The sequence below is a fragment of the Pteropus alecto genome, unplaced genomic scaffold (genome assembly GCF_000325575.1).
Source record: "Pteropus alecto unplaced genomic scaffold, ASM32557v1 scaffold7, whole genome shotgun sequence".
Classification (NCBI taxonomy): Eukaryota; Metazoa; Chordata; class Mammalia; order Chiroptera; family Pteropodidae; genus Pteropus; species Pteropus alecto.
This window is the reverse complement of record NW_006494614.1, coordinates 33987643-34005233: the sequence shown is the minus strand read 5'-3', so window position 1 is coordinate 34005233 and position 17591 is coordinate 33987643. Positions and strand designations below refer to the sequence as shown.

The 17591-nt window shown below is 39.3% G+C and overlaps 1 protein-coding gene across 1 annotated transcript in view; it reads right to left on the bottom strand.

Moving 5' to 3' along the window:
* Positions 1-17591, bottom strand: part of PKHD1 (PKHD1, fibrocystin/polyductin) — a 413647-nt gene that overhangs the window by 363220 nt on the left and 32836 nt on the right. The window contains exons 17-27 of the mRNA XM_006926447.3: positions 17230-17319; positions 17046-17136; positions 15385-15527; positions 13916-14046; positions 13167-13342; positions 10264-10402; positions 8154-8281; positions 5699-5883; positions 4696-4818; positions 2654-2759; positions 1899-2174 (exon numbers count right to left, since the gene is read on the bottom strand). Coding sequence (XP_006926509.2) covers positions 1899-2174; positions 2654-2759; positions 4696-4818; positions 5699-5883; positions 8154-8281; positions 10264-10402; positions 13167-13342; positions 13916-14046; positions 15385-15527; positions 17046-17136; positions 17230-17319 — 1588 coding nt within the window. The remainder of the gene's footprint in view (positions 1-1898; positions 2175-2653; positions 2760-4695; positions 4819-5698; positions 5884-8153; positions 8282-10263; positions 10403-13166; positions 13343-13915; positions 14047-15384; positions 15528-17045; positions 17137-17229; positions 17320-17591) is intronic.

Here is a 17591-nt window from a genome sequence, read left to right as displayed (position 1 = left end):
TTTATGCACCCTTATGTTCACTGCAGCACTATTTACAATAGCCAAGATATGGAAGCAACCTAAATGCCCATCAATAGGCGACTGGATAAAGATGATGTAGTACATATATACAATGGAATATTACTCAGCCATAAAAAAAAAAGGAGTCTTACCATTTGCAACAGCATTGATAGATCTCCAGGGTATTATGCTAAGTGAAATAAATCAGACAGGGAAAGACAAATACCATATGATCTCACTTATATGTGAAATCTAAAGAACAAAATAAACAAACAAAACAGAAACAGACCAATAGGCACAGGGGTAAAGCTGATGGTTTCCAGATGGGAGGAGGGTTGTGGAGTGAGATGAAAAAAGAGGAAGGGATTAAAAAGTACAAACTGGTAGTTACAAAATAGTCATGGAGAAGTGAAGTACAACATAGAGGAGATAGTCAATAATATACTAACAACCATGTTACTAGACTCATGAGGGGATCACATTGTAAATTGTATAAATGTATAACCACTACGCTGTACACTTGAAACTAATAAAAAATAATACTGAATGTCAACTGTAATTGAAAAATCAAAAAAGGGGAGATGAAGGAGAATAAAAGGTTCAAAATTCCAGGTATAAAACAAACAAATAAGTCATGGGGATGCAGTGTACCACATAGGGAATATAGTCAATAGTGTTGTAATAGCATTGTACAGTGTCAGATGGTCACTGGACTTATCATGGTAATCACTTCTTTAGTTTATATAAATGTTGAACAACTATGGTGTATACCTGAAACTAATACAATATTGTATGTTAGCTATATTTTAATAAAAATCTTTAAATAATAAAAGTTTGTTGTAAGCTACAGGTCTTTGGGCCAACATTAAAAACAATGACAAAATCCAAGGCATTAAGGAAAGAAGTTTTATGTTCTAAAAAAATCATACATGAATGTATATAAGCATGAGTATTCCTGAGATTCTTGAAATCTGGCTGGGTTGTTTTTAACTCGTCGTGTCCCTCAGAAATCATGGAGAGATCCTTGATTTCCATGGCACTAAAATCCAATTCATGGGGCTGACATTATCAAGACCCACTGCTTGCCCACTCTACACCACACTACTCAAATGGTAGTTGGCTTTGCATACTAGCCAAGTATCCAAGTGTATGTCAGTTTACAAACATTTGTGAATACCCACTGAATGCAAAGCTTCTAGTAGGCAAGGCTTGTATGCAACATATGCAAATGTTTTTCCTTTTCAAGGGGCTCTCACCTTTTGGCTTGTTTTAACTTTGAACAAAACTAAGAGGCCTGTAAATTAAGCCTCATTAGGCCCACTGTATAGCTAAGACAGCATGGCATGGCAGAAGCAGCAGGAGCCTTGGCATCCAACAATTCCTTTGCATTCTAGCTCCACCTCTTTCCATTGGAAAGCCTTGAGCAAATCAGTGTTCTCTTAGAACACTGCAGATAATAATTTCATCTTTTAGGTAGCTGTATGCATTTAGGATCTGTGACTACCTAGAAAAGATATTCAATAAGTGACACTATGCCTATCATCATTATTAGGAAACCAAGTCCCACTTCTAAGGTCACACATCTGATTTGGGCAGGATAAAAACCCAAATACATATGTCCAAATGCCCAATCTAGTGTAGTGTTCACTAGGCTAAATTGTTCCAGTGACTCAGTGACGAACCCAATTATGCCAATACTATCAGCCAAACTATGACAAGTGAGTTCTTTTAAGGGCTCAAATGTCTGTTGCTCATTAGAAGAAATGCTGATGACAGAAAAAAAGCTGTGAGTCATAGTAGATACAGAATTTAGGAGGTGGCAGGACTAGATTCCTGCATATCAGCAAGAATGCTACCTTTAGAGGGTTAGATGCAATGTAGGGTCCTCCCCAGATTACCAGTCTCTGCAGCTCTCGAAGGGTCCACTGCATCCAGTCTGGGTTCTACATTTAGGAAGAGGCCTTCTCCACTGGCATTGATGGCACGACCAAAGGGTCTCACAAACATTGACATCCGATGCACTCCAACAGGTAGCAGGTTTGTCTGACAGACCACATTTGTTTGATTTGAAAAAATAACTTTGCAATTTGATTTGTTCACAGTAATCTGAAAGGCCTGGGAGTCACCAGAGAAACTAGTTCCAGTAATATAAACCAGTAGATTGATGTCACCATCTTAAAGGAGGAAAGAAATATAAAGAGCAAAATCGTCTCTCAGTGACATCACTCCACTTAAGAGAACTCTTAACATCAAATGTTTATTCCCTCCCCAAACTGAAGGAGTTCAATGCTGACTCAAATATTGGACATTTGCATTTATTATTATAGCATATAGCTCCCATCTTAAATTTTCTCAAACTAGTAATGAGCAGTCACTAGTAAATAAAAATGGTGTGGGGGCGAGCAAAATAAAGAATATTTTAAAACCAGAGACCAAGAGAATAAAACATTTTAAGTCATCAATAATCTACTTGTCTCCATTTGAAATCATGACCACATCATTTAGATTGGCTGAAAAATATACTTTTACTGCATCGCTCAATACCCATCCCAGGAACTGATGCACCTTCTGTCCACCTATTACCAGGTAATGGCCTCTAATCACCCTGAGTCTAAAGTTTATGACCATCTCAATGCCCCGTCACAAATCATACCAAGTGAATACCACAGAGAGTGGACCCAGGGAGTTGATCCTTCGAGGTACTGGAAAGAACAGGAACCTGAGCAGTAAGCTGGTATGTCATTCACTCGTACAACCACCTAAAAAAAAAAGCCAAAGAATTAAAAGCAAATGTATGCATTTCATTCACTCAAGAGTATTCATAAAATGCTTGTGAAATTTGCCCAAATTAAAAGGTGTTAATGATTTATTCATTTTCTTTCTTCTATTTCCCGGTAATAAGCCCTAAATTATAATGAATGGCTCAAAACATGTTAGGCTTTCTTAGAATGATGGTAGGCATGATAAACCTAACATTTCTATAAATACATATGCTAAATCTTGAATAAATGTCTTCTCTGTCAGATAAAACTAAATTAAATAAAATTCAAACTGCATGAGGACTTTTTATCACTGTATTCTCAACTGGGTACCTACTTCCTGTGAAAAGCTCTTTCTTTGCTGGTAAATGCCAATAAAGTAAGCGCCTTCCTTTCATCATTATTACATGGATATATAACTGAACATTAGAGTATTTGGACACTTGGTTTGGGGTCTTTTTTTGTCCTAGAATGGTACATCCCCAAGAAAAAACTACAGTTGACCCTTGAACAAGATGAGTTTGAACCACGCAGGTCCACTTATATCTGGATTTTTTTTCAATAAATACTGTAAATGTATTTTTTCTTCCTTATAATTTCATTAATCATAGTTTATTTTCTCTAGCTTACTTTATTGTAATAATACAGTTTATAATATATATAACATACAAAATATGTGTTATTTGACTGTTTATGTCATCGGTAAGGCTTCTAGTCAACAGTAGGCTACTAGCAGTTAAAGATTTAGTAGTTACACACAAATTTTCAACTGTGAGGGCAGTCAGTGCTCTTAACCCTCATGTCATTCAAAGGTCAGCTATATGTCTTTCCCTCTCATTGGAACTAATGTTAATCTAATAGAACTTTACAATACTTGGAAATGAGAAAGTGAAAAGATATGACTCATTTGACTCTCTATATATGGATTAAAAGTACACACACTATATTCATGATAGTGTTTGCTTATGAAGGAAAGGGGTATAGGAATTGCATGAAGGCATAGGTGATAAAAAATACTTTGATATTATCTACAACTTTTTTTGATTCATAAAGACAAAAATATAAAAGAAATATATCAAAATGTCAACAATTGTTAATCCTGATACCCTGTATAGGTACTCTGGTGTTGGTTATATTATTATTTATAGTTTTATATTTTAAATTTTTCTCAAATTAAAAGCAGATGAATTATAACAGGCACGTGGGCAAACAGAAAAGAGAAAAGGACATTTTTTAAAAAGGAACCTAAAAGCAGCAAATGAACAGGACAAACAGAGGCTCATAGACATAAACAATAGATTAGTGGTTACCAGAGGGGGAGGGGGAAGTAGATGGGGTAAAGGAACCTAAAAGCAGCAAATGAACAGGACAAACAGAGGCTCATAGACATAAACAATAGATTAGTGGTTACCAGAGGGGGAGGGGGAAGTAGATGGGGTAAAGGGGGTCAAATATGTGGTGACAGAAAGAAACCTAACTATGGGAGGTGAACACACAGTGTAAATATATATATGCCTTACTGTTAAAGTGTACAGCTGAAACTTATTGGATTACATTAACCAATGTCACCATAAAAAATAAATGAAATAAAAAAATAAATAGGAAAAAATAAAAAGAAAAGGAGTTGACTTAGCTCATTTACTTTTCAATACCATTATGGGGAGGTATAAATTATATGTAGTTATAGAGGTTTTCATTTTTTATATCACAATATTACCACCAATAATTATAATAACAGGATGCCGTGTTTACAAAGCACTTATATTTTTAGAGGACCTTCCATACTCTGTGGAAGTAGAAAGAAAAAAGCCATAATTGTCTCAGTTTTAGGGATGGGAAAACTGATCCTTGGGATTAGACCACATTATAAATCAGGGAGGGACTGAGATAGACTAGAAACTAATATTTGCATTTGGGGTGGCTCATCCACTCTCACCTGAGTGCACGGGTTGGCAGTAGCTAACATGTCTCCAAATATGGGTGCAAGAAAAACTCCACCATCATATACCACACGAGTGGTTGCAGCTGGGTTCACTCCAGTTAGATTTTCGCCAGAGACCTAAGATGATTACATATCTGGTGAATTCTGTCATGGAATAGAAGTCTAATCTTGATTAAAACAAATAATAAAAGGTCTTTTCACATTCTATTTAAGATAATCAGATAGAAATAGAGTGACAGGAGATCGAAATCTAGAAACGTAATATAAGTAATGGCTAATGAAAGCCTCAATAGATTACAGGAACATTTATTTGCAAGTAGAGTTGCCAAAAAAAAAAAAAGACACATAAAAAAATGAACCTTATCTCTCACTCTTGAGATTTTTTTTTGTTTCTATGTGCTTTTCTATTTTATATGTTTACATCTAAAATATTAAAATAAAATGTAAGAAAACAAGTGCTATGAGATGACACCTGTTCTTCTTCTATTTTCACTCAGGTATTTTATTTGAAAAGCAAATAATCCACCATATAATGGGGATCAAATTCCATCTTGGATACTATATTATAATAACCAAATGCTATATGATCATTAGATTATTTTTTAAAACCCTAAATATGCAAGAGCATCTGGTTTTGTCATTATCCAAAGACAGCAAATCCTTTTCTAAACTTCCTTCTGCTGTGCCATCTGCTTCCATGATAATCTAAGTCAATCACATCTGCTTAAATTATCCAATAACAGATGTAGAATTATTGTAGGGTGGACACTAACCAACAACTTCTCTACCTACACTGACTTGGGAAAGGAGATGTTGGGTTCAGAGATATAAAATCCAAAATACATCTTGAAAACTTCCAGAAAGATCGTCAAACCCCTTTACCTGAATATTCCAACAAAATAATTTATGACAGTTTTCATTTATATCATCCTGATTTTCTTACAAAATTATTTCAGGGCACAAAATCCATACCCCCCCAAAGGGGTATTATACATACCCTGATGAAATTGGGCAAATCCCCAACCTGGATGGACCAGGAGATGGTCCATACATGTTCATAGCAAGACTTTAGATCCTCCATCACGGTGAAGTCATGGACATTGAGGTACCTGGAGGTGAAGTCATCAGTATTGTTCTGTAAGAGCTGGCAAAGGTGACTAGCTGAAATATTCACAGGGACATCTGTGGGAGAAGATTTTGATATAGAAAATACAATACACTAATTATTACACCTCGCAGGGTCTCTTCATGAAGATACAGAGAAAAAAATATCAAGATATCTACTAAATATGCAAGAGACCCTCAAGTTCAAAATGTAGCTTCAAGAGGACCCCCAGCCTAGTTATACCAATTTTTTCCTAAGGCAAATACAAGTAGATGTCCACTTTTTATATCATGATACCTTTTATTAGTATTACATATCATAGCAGGCAGACAAAACTGTCTCAACTGTCATCACAAAATATGAATTCCAGACACACTGGTAATGCCTGAAAGTCTAATTAAGTGTTGGGTTTTCCTTGGAAAAATTTAGCTGGCTCTGTGAACAGAGAAAAGTTGGCTACCTTTCACAGGGAGTGGGGGAGGGACACAGCAGCTGACACCCATAAAAAATTTAGCCAACCCAGCTGAGGAATGCTGGCATTTAACTTTGGTTTCTCTATTAGAATTTCCTTTAAGACCAACCACCTGCTTCCCCATTCCACATTCCCATAGAGAAATAACAACACTCTGAGCTTAAGTCCCACTTGTGTTTGAACTGTTTCATGCTTTACCAAAAGTTTCCATTTCATTAGCTACTCCCAACAGCCTTATGAGGTGGGTCATTTGGATATCCTAATGCCTCCTTTAGAGATGAAGAAAATGAAACCCAACAAGATTCAGAAGATTGCCAACCAAGTGAGACAGGTTTAGGTTAAAATCCAAGTTGCCTTCTACCTACTCAAGAGCCTTTCTCTTGAATCCCAAACCCCCTTGGTGTGTTAATAAAATAATACTATATTTCTAAAATGCAAACAAAATTCTCATCCTTTTAAAAAATATGAAGCCATCGCCACTTCAAAAGATCTGATTAAGGCTGGCTTTCCCTGGTTGTTCTGCAGGTTGTGTGTTTTGAGGAGCACCAGCAATAGAGGGCGGTGGCAGGAAGAGTCTCTCTACAGAGAGACAGCTCCCTCATTCATGGTAAGGGAAACAGCACAGTGATGAACTTTACAGAGGCACCGTTGGCACTTATTCACCCATTTATTGGACTTTAACAGCAATAGACTCCAATAGCCTAGGGACCTTCAACTTTTCCCAAGTTGCCATATTAGAATAAAAATACCACTCCCACGGGAAGATTCTTTGCAAGCCCAGCACCTTTCTGCTTGGGACCATGCACTAATTTTTATACAGTCACTCTTAAGTTCTCCTGAGCCTCCTTTCTTATTCCCCTATGTTCATACCAACTAAGTAACCTAATCACTTCTAATCCTTGTCCTTTGTGAAATGTGTATGTTATTGAAGATCTGGAAAACTATTCTACTCTCATGGCATCTGAAAACTCTTTCTGCATTTGTTATGACCACTAAAATCTTCAATAGCATATGGTGTCACCATGGAGTTTAATTCAGAAGAACCATGGCTACCAGGGATCTTGGCCTAGGAAACTCTAGACAGAAGGGAACTGACCTGAGAATAAAGTCCCGAGTTCACATCTGGACCGTGCCATAAATTATTTATATGACCTCTGGGCTAACCTTAGTATAGTGGGCTGAATGGTATCTTTCCAAATGATGTCAATGCCCTAATCCCCAGAACCTATGAATATTATTACCTTATAAGGCAAAAAAGTTAATATTACCTTACATATAGCAAAAGGTGTAGTTAAGGATCTTGAGAAGAGAAGTTTATCCTGGATTATCCAGGTGAGCCCCAAATGCAATCATATGTACCCTTATGAGAGAGACAGAAGGAGTTCTGGGACAGAAGAGGAAGAGACAATGTGACCATGGAGGCTGGGGTTGGAATGATGTAGTGACAGCCAAGGAATTCTGGCAGCCCTCAGATGCTAGAAGAGGCAGGAAATGGATTCTTTCCATGAGCCTTCACAGGAAATGTGGTCCTGCCAACAACCTGATTTTGGACTTCTGGCCTCCAGACTATGTGAGAATAAATTTCTCTTATTTTAAGCCATCAAGTTTGTGGTCATTTGTTCTGACAGCCCCAGGAAGCTAATCCACTCAGTTTCCACATCTACAAAACTCAAACGTTGGGATTATATTAACAATGATAGATTATTGTTGTTGTCAAGATTTTTAATTTTAATAAGGTCATTTTCAGACATTGGAAAATAAACAAAATAACTTTAAGACTGATACCCTGCCTGACAATCTCATAGGATGTTGCTTGCCTAGGAATGCCCCTAAAATGTAAATGAGAAATGCTGCACCCCACAATTGTCCCTTTACCAGGAATCACTGTATTAGAAAGTTGGATGCGAAAGTGTCCTCCTACAGGTGGACTTGTTCTCTGTAGCCTCTGTGTTGTCACCTGGACCTTTCTGGATCCTTCTTCTGCTTCTTCAGTGGGCACAGAACTGTGGTATGTCAAAAACAAAGCATTAACCACAATGACTACCCAGAACTTCTCTCCAAGGAGAACATAGCTCCTTCTCAAAGACCAATTAGTCTGTGATTTCTAGACTAAGCTCAAACTCCCAGATGTTGGGTGCCCCTCTCCCATTACAGCAGAAAAAGCGTAGTGTAAATATTAGGATTCTTTAAAAGTACTCCATCCTTCCCCTTCACTGATCCTAGGAGCATGGGGTCCCAGAGTGAAGAGTGATGACTCTGGCCTCCACAGCTCTGGTCCTGAAGTACAGACTGGAAGGAGAACTTAGCATTCTCCTATCCCATTTACATACTCAAATCAAAAGTCAATGCCTGTTCCACAGATACTTCCCTACTCAGCATCTCCAGCTGAAACACAGACCACCCCATCTAGCCAAGTTCTCTTCTAATACCTATGTATAAGCACACTGACTGCCTATCCTTGCTTTTAACACAACAAATAAATTATGACACACTATGAGACAGAATACTGTTCAGCCATTAAAAACCACATTTTAGAAGATTTAATGAAATGGAAAATATTCAATTTATACCATTAGATGAAAAGGACATGTTATGAATATAGTATGTAATGTATGGTCCCAATTTGAGTTTTAAACATAAATATATACCTATTTATATGTATACAGAAACTGCTTGCAAAAAAAGGTGGTTAGAATATGGATCCAACATGTTAATGGAATCTCTGAGTACAAGTATGAGTGATTTTTCTCTTTTTCTAAGTGTTTTCTATATTTTTCAAATTTTCAACAATGAACATATCTGATTTCTATCAATAATATTATTTAAGTACTAATATTGATGTGCATACATACAACCAAACAGAGCAGTCAGAGTGATACTATCTGTGTGTGGGGGATGAATCTCGAAGAGGCCTGTCTAAAGGTTGTCCTAGCTTCCAGAAGAAGCTAAGGGACTTGGAGAAAAACCAGGAAAGTTGTGAGGACCACTCTAAGTGTGGACCTGTTCAGAATAACCTAAATTAGCCTCTATTATTTCAGAGTTAATAACTTTGTCATTTGGAGCACAGGACGACAGACTGGCTACTATGGCAGCTCTCTCTCCACCACTGAAGCTCTTTCACTTCTTTATTTTATTGATGGTGTTCATGTCTTTCCAATTCAGAGGACCAAGGAACACGAAGTCAAGGAAAGTGGAGCACAAGTTCGAGCTTTCTGCCCCTACTTTTAGTACACTGTTTCAAGCATGGTATATGAGAATTAATTTTGGAACATGTTAGAGATGGAAGAAAAAAAAAAAAGGAATTTTAAAAGCAGAACATCCCAATTCTTCCCATCCTACTGTGATTTTGTTGGGGGAAACGGGGGGTGGGGTTGGAGAGGGGGACAAATTAGAGCATACAGGTGTTCCGAAAGCTTAGAGGAGCCTAATCCTTAGTTACTGCTTTGTAAACTGTAGCTAGAAAGTTTGACTATTAAAGAAGGAACGCTTATGGGGCTCTAGTGCCATCTGGTGGTGAGTTCTTAGAAATAGCTGTTTTTGTTCCTTAGATTATTTCATTTCGCCTCAAAAAATTCCAATAAGATTAATACATGAAGAATGGAAGGAGAGGAGTGAACAAAAAAGGTGGTAATGTGAACCTCTGAACAACATAAAAATACAACTACTTTTAAACATATTCACTAGAAATTAGTTCTCGAAGTGTGGTCCCTAGACCAGTAGAATCAGCATTGCCTGGGAACTCATTAGAAATGCAAATTATCAGGCCCTGCCCCCAAACTACTGAAATAAAGATGGTATGATTAGGGCCCAGCAATCTGTGTTTTAACAAGACCTCCAGACGTCCAATATAGCATTCTTCAGATTTAGAACCATTGCTTTAAGCAACAAGACTGGTAGATTTTCCTGCTAAAAGTTCCGCCTTTGTGTTCTCCAAAGTCAACCAGCAATTCTAAGAAGGGACAGGTGAGTGAAGCCAGCTCCCTACCTTGCGGTGATGAGCGGGAGTTCCGGGCCACACCCTGCCAACCAGGAGGTTACATTGTAGACTGGAGGGGATCCCACCACAGAGACAGATTCCACCAGATTCCCACCTGGGCGAGCTGTTCCAGAATCAGCTTGAGAAACTAGAGACCAAGGATCCAATTATTATCAAGTAACTCAAGATGGAAGACCTGCTGTATGGAGAGTCCTAGCTGGAGATGCTGAGTTACTTAGATCTCAGCACACACTTAAAGCTGAGCAAAGTTAGAGGGAGCAACAGTTTAGTACCAATAAGAAAATACATGATATAAGGAAAGAAAGTCTAATCCACAACAAACTTCAATAATTTCCAAGCCAGATAAATATCACTCCCTATGCCATAGAAGGACCCGCTATATAAATAATCTATGACAGTGTGGATGGCCACCTTTTCTTCCTTTCCTTCTCAAAGACCCTGGCAACTTCAGGAACGTACGGCAGATCCTCTTTAGGAAAATTGAACACATGAGGTATCTACTGGGGCTACTTACTGTTTATCCACAGTGTGGAGTCAGCACATGTGCAGAAAAAGTACAAGCTTTAAGACAGACCACTGTTCAAACCCTGATTTTCCACTTCTATTGGCTTACCATTTAGTGAATCAGCATAACCTCTCTAAGACGTTTTCCAACTTGTGAAACGGGAATCATGACATACACTAATCTGCATAGCAGGAAAAGTACAGTGAGATGCTAGATTTAAATGATCAGCACAATATATTTTAAATATTCTCTTCCCTTCCTACTAAGCATTGTGTAAAAGAAGTCCTTCTTCTCAATACTGTACAATCGAGACAGAAAACAGTTTAAAGGCAGAATCTTTGCATGCTCAATGCTTAGCCCAACAACCAGGCACAAAGTAGGTGCTCAACAAATGTTTATTCACTGAGCTGGATATGGAGTCATTGAGGGTTTGGCTCTTGTGTCAACAACCTCTGAGTTCCAATCTCCTCCACGTCCTAGCTGTGGGATTTGGGGCATGATACTCAGCGCCTCTTAGCTTTGGATTCCTCATCTACGGAGTGGAGATAATAGAACCATCTCATGGGGTTCTGAGAGCTAAATGAGAAATAAATGTAGCTACCACTAGATAAAAAGAATTTTCATAAAAGATATTAGGTGGGAGAATATAATCAAGTGTTAAATTGATTAGATCAGTGTCAGACAATTAACTGTAATTATTGAGCCCAATTGTGGAGTTTATGTTGCCATTATATAATCTTCAAAGCAGTCATTTCCAGCAGGGTAACTAGACAAAGCAGGAAACAGACAGTTTTATCCAAGCCACCACCAGTCTTCATTCTTGTTTTGTCTCTGCCCTCTATCCTCTCTGCTTCCCTCCTCACCTCGGCCCTAGATGGTTCCAGATATTGCAGCATTTAGTGTCAAAAGGTAGGAACAGTGAGAAAGGGCTCTGGATCCCAGGCTTTGAGGGTCTGGAGGTGTAAGACAGCATTTAAGGGAGAAAAGAGAAAGGTAAAAATTGCCTATTATCTAGTCCTGAGTTTCCCAATCAGTGGGTTCAAGTATATGAAATACTGATACTCTCAGCCCTCTGGGAATCTGGGCAGCACTTGGGGGTCACCAAAGGGGCCAGCCTGGTGTCTTAAGTACCAAGACATTCGGGCATTTACCTCAGCACATCAATTGGATATTATTTTCTATATGTACCAGAACATGAACACAGTTTAAAATAAGCAATGACTCAGTCTGATCCAGATGCCCCCAAAACACTTAAACCACTAAAGCAAATAAGAGACAGAATTTTGATGAGTTCAGATATGGTGTAATTTCAGGGCTAAAAGAGAGTCCTCTTGCTATCCACCCCCAAGTTCCCCTACCCTCAGCTCTGCAATTTTACAGACAAAAGACTAAAAAGTTGTACATTTTACAAATGAAAATGTAAATAATTGCTTTCTCCTTTTCTCCTGGGCTATGTGTAGGGGGAGAGACAGAGACAGAGAGAAGCTACTTATAGCACGAAAACTGAGCCCCAAAGTCACAGGAACTTGATGGAAAAGGGAAACTGAGTAAAAGTTGGAAAGCTGGAAGCCCTGGGAGCAAATATTCCATCTGTCTTGGCCATGGGCTTCCCTTCCCCTGGGTGTGCATAATCCATGGCCAGCCTCGAAGGACCCTTGATGAGCACTTTGCCCTAAGACCTAAGACAACCAAAGCCCAGTGAGATCTCTGTGCCTAAGGGAAGTCAAGGGACTTGGTGGAGAAAGGGGCCAGGCCTGAGATGGAATCTGAATGGGCAGAAAGAAGGATGAGGCTAGTCTCATAAAGATAAGGTTACCCTCTAATTCTCACTGAGCCTATCTCCCAAGGGTCATAAATCAAGCCTTTAGCTCACTTACATTTTCTTCCAGCATTTTGTATGACAGATATTAACTGATGGAGAGGTGGAGAAATCCTGCTGGCCTAAAAGTAATAATAATGTTAATAGTGATAATAATTGCTTATATTTATTGAGCACTTACTATGGTCAGGACCTATGATGGGTGTTTTACATTATACTTCAGTTAATCTTTGTAGTAATCCAGTGAGGTAGGGACCTCAGTACGCCCATTTTATGGTTGAAGAAACCGAAGCTTCTCAGAAAGGAAGTGGTAAATTGGAGTAAGAGCACAGGTACCATAAGCAAGAGCAAGTACTGCAGTGAATAGGAAAAAAGAGGGAAGTAGCTAGAGACATATAGTGGCCCCGGGCACACAATCCCAAACGCATCTTCTTTCTAGAACCAAGGCAGACAAAATGGAGAATCACCTGTTCCCTCTCCGTTAAAAGAACAGTAACCCCTAGCAGAAAATATTCAGGTCAGTATTGGATGGACAGGTCCATGGAGGAGAGCAGAGTCAATGATCACCTGTCAGGTTTGTGTCTGCAATAATAATTTCATCCATATAGAATGCGCCCGTCTCCTGTGCCAGAGGAAGGAGGTCAATGCGATGTACCACCACCGGGGAGTTTTTCAGAAGCACTTGGAGATATGCAGAAGGATGCACACAAGTCTTCCAAAGGTCGGTGCAAGTGAACTGCCAGCTGAAAAACAAGCACACAGTGGAAATGGGCCTGCATCAGCAGTCCTCCCTTGTTGCATCTGCATCTCCTCCCGCGTTGGAGGCCTAGTTCTCAAATGTGGGGGCCTGAGGACTGTGTGGCCAGGTGAAAGACTCCATGAACCAAAACAGTCCTGTGTGTCATGGGTACAAAACAAACATCCAAGACAGACCCAGCTCGGCTTGTGGTGTCACATTAGCGAATCACATTTTAAAGCAATCATTCGTTCATGACACTCAATGTCAGCAGCATTTTCAAATTATAACTATGTATCTCAAGCAGATCATATGACAAGCTCTAATGACAGGGAAGATTAATACTCCTGGACATTACCAGATTCATTTAAAATGAATACTTGTAGGAAGTATTGCATTTCTAACAGCTAACTCTTCTGAAGTCAAACTTTTCTGGGCTCCAAATCTCTCATCTGTGTTTGGAGCCCCAAGTTAGAATCTGAAGCCCAAATATAATAGACAATACCTCAGATGGGCCACTGTCCCCAAGAGACAACCCAGCTGACAAAATTCCCACCACGCCTCCTCACAGATTACCTACCTTTCAGAACTGGTCCCCATGAGACTCCAGTCACAGGTGATGTTCTTCTTAATGATGCTTTGAAGACCAATTGTGAAGGACACGATCAACTTCAGGATCTTATGCATGCGGTCTTTGTATGCAATGCACAGCTATGGACACCAAATAAGTGCTTTAGCTCTATTAGTGCAAGAAGAAGCCATTCAAGCAATACGTGGTGAGGAAAGCCCACCTCCCTAGGACCCTGCCTCATCCTGTGAGTCAGCCCTGTTCCTGCTCTCCTGCAGCTTACTAGTCTAGCTGAAGAGACAAATCATTTAATGTAAATTATTATTTGTCCAAAAGAGAGTTAGTAAATGCCTAGCACTGTGCTTGTCAGTGATGATTTTAAAGTATCTCAATTAGAAAACCCCTGTACTAATCAGTTACTTGTGCAACTTTGAACAAGTCACTTACCCTCTCTGAGACTCAATCCCTTAACTCTAACTCCCCAGCATCCTTGGTTTCTGAATTAAGTAAAATTCCTTGTCTGGAAAAGACTTTAGAGCAAGGTTTGTTTTTCGTTTTTTTTTACTTCAGCACTATTGACATTTTTGATTAGAAAATGTTTCCTATGAAGAGGTTATGCTGTGCATTTTACGATACTTAGTAACATCCCTGTAACTTACGCAATGGATGTCAGTAACTTTTCCCCAGCTGTGACAACCAAAAATGTCTTCATAAATTGCCTACTCTCCCCTAAGAGGCAAAATTATCCCCACTGGGAGCCTCTATTATGGAGGAAAGGCTGGAGGATAGATGGTGCCCCAGCCTGAAACATTCAGTCCCAGCTCCCACAGCTGTTTGATTAGAAAAGGACTTGAAACGACTGATAGGAGCTCAGCCACCCCAGCAAGACTCATTCTGGTTCCCAAAGGGCACATGAGCTGCACTCTTATGAAAGACGTCAGAGCTACTGACCTAAAGGATGTGTGTCACTCGATCCACCAATAATAACAATAACTAAAATAGATAACAATAACTAGCCTTAACTGAGTCCTAACCACTGCACAAGCACTTTACTAGATTATCTCATTTAATCTTCACCAAAATCCTGAGAGATAAACAACATTATTACCTATTTTTCAGATGTGTAAACTAAAGTAAGACACTGAGGGCACACAGGGTGTGGAGTCAAAATTCAAAACCAAATAGTCTGACACTAGAGTCTGCATCATATCTAGAGAGCAAAGAAAATACTAGAGCGTATAAAACCTTCCATAGGTCTCACAGCCAGTACAAAGGCATTTCCATGTAACAAGTAGCTAATGGAGGACTGGAGGTATCCATTCACACCTGAAACAGGAGTTAAGAAACCAACCGAGACCCTCAGCCCAAAATGCCTTGGGCACATCACTCCTTTGTGCTTCTATTTCTTCAGTCTCAACTCGAGAGATTACACCAATTCCTCCCCACCCACCTCAACCAGAAGAATGAGGGCTGCTACTTACGTGTGTATATTGATCCAGCCGGTAGCCCTTCTGGGCAGCCGGGGGTCTTAGGATAAGGTACCGAGGCTGATAGAGGCTGAACCTCCCACAGAAGGGCTCTGTCCCACTGGTGAGGTGCCCGTCACAGCTGAAACCTTCTGAGCCTGGATGCAGTTCAGATAAAATAAAAAGACAGGTGTAGATGTCAAACAGACAGAGCTTCTTAACACATATGCAGGGAATGGGTTATGGGTTCACTTTGGGCAAGCTGAGCAGGGATTGGCCCAGCAGCTCCCAGTTTGAAGGCTCCAGCTATGAGAAATTCACCCAAGATCATCGAAAATATACAGGGGCCCCCGCTTACCGCTGTTTCACTTTCCACAGTTTCAGTTATCGGTGGTCAACCGTGGTCCGAAAATGTTAAATGGAAAATTCCAGAAATAAACAATTCATAAATTTTAAATTGTGTGCGGTTCTGAGTAGCATGATGCAATCTCACGCAGTCCCTTGGATCATCTCTTCCTCCAGCATCTCCACACCCATCTCTTCCTCCAGCATCTCCATACCCATTAGTCATGTGGTAGCCATCTTAGTTATCAGATAGGCTGTAGTGGTATTGCAGTGTTTATGTTCAAATAACTCTTATTTTACTTAATATTGGCCCCAAAGCACAAGAGTAATGATGCTGGCAATTCGGGTATACCAAAGAGAAGCCATAAAGTGCTTACGTATCAATATGATCAATAGTAGCCTAACATTATGTCATAATGCATACATCATTCAGTTCACTTCTCATCAAGTAGGCATTTTATCATCTCACATAAGGATGAGTAGAGTACAACAGATATTTTAAGAGACAGAAAAGTAGAGAGAGAGAGAGAAAGTGAGAGAGAGAGAAAGACAGAGAGAGGCCACATTCACATAACTTTTATTATAATATATTGTCATAATTGTTCTATTTTATTATTAGTTACTGTCACTAATCTCTTCCTGTGCTTAATTTATAAATTAAACTTTATCATACCTATGTATACATAAGAAAAAACATGGTATATGTAGAGTTCGGTACCATAGGGGTTTCATGCATTCACTGAAGATATCCCCCTGGGATAATGGGGACCTATTGTATTACTGTTTTCTATGTGTACCATAAAGACATGGAGTGTCAACTGTAACTTAGCTCATCTTAGTATTTTAAAAAGCATATCCTCACATTTTTATAATTTAAAACTACTTTTAAGAATTATTTTATGTAATAATTCTTTTATTCAAGATGCAATTGAAATTAAACAAGATTTGTACTGTTTTGCTGTTTCCCACCTATATCTTTTGCCCTTTTCCCTCTGTGAGGCATGGGACACAGTTCCTTAACTCTAACTCCCCAACATCCTTGGTTTTTAATTTTGCTCCTGACAACTTGGGAGGGATGCCTTTTATTTCTCTAATACCCACACCAAGCAGCTCCCTCCCAAGCATATAGCCACTCTATTGGCCAAATCCGATTTCCATGTCTTCATTTGACTCTGTTAGCATCTTGGCGATGAAATGAAGATTTTTCCCATTTTACAGATGAGAGAGAAAGGGAGGGAAGTGAAGGGAGGGAGAAGGGAGAAAGAGAAAGAGAAAGAGAGAGAGGAGACAATGAAGAAGAGGGTCAGAATTTGTCAAACCAGGGACGGCACCTTGTTCGAATCCAAGCCGGAGTAGGATATTAGCCGAAAGGGGTTCCAGCTGGCATTTGACTGCAAGTAACTCCTCAATGGCTGTCTGAATCTGATAAAAAGAAAAACTACTAGGAGTTCATAATGTGGGGATAAAGACTACCCTTAGTTCTCCCACCTCTCATTCTTTGAAGGAGGTTCCCACCTGATGGGCTGTGGCATTCGCAGAGATTGGCTGGCTAGAGACATTGTCCCAAGTAAGAAAGAAGTTCCCTCTTCCAGACACAGTCACCATCTAAAAAGTCAAGAGTGACAGAACTAAATGATGTGTGCTAATTAAGCCGGAGAGACAGTCCAGGAACATAGGACATACTTCCTCAGCTTGCTATTTTTTTAATTATAATTTTAATTTTTTAAACTCACTTTCATCTAGAAATATCTGGAGAACACAAGTGGCATCACCTAATGAAAACTTTTTTTGGAATAATATATGTGTCTGTCTCCCTATTTATCCATGCCTAGCTCCTTTTGTTTAAAGTGAGACTTAAATGTTGCTACTGAATGGCC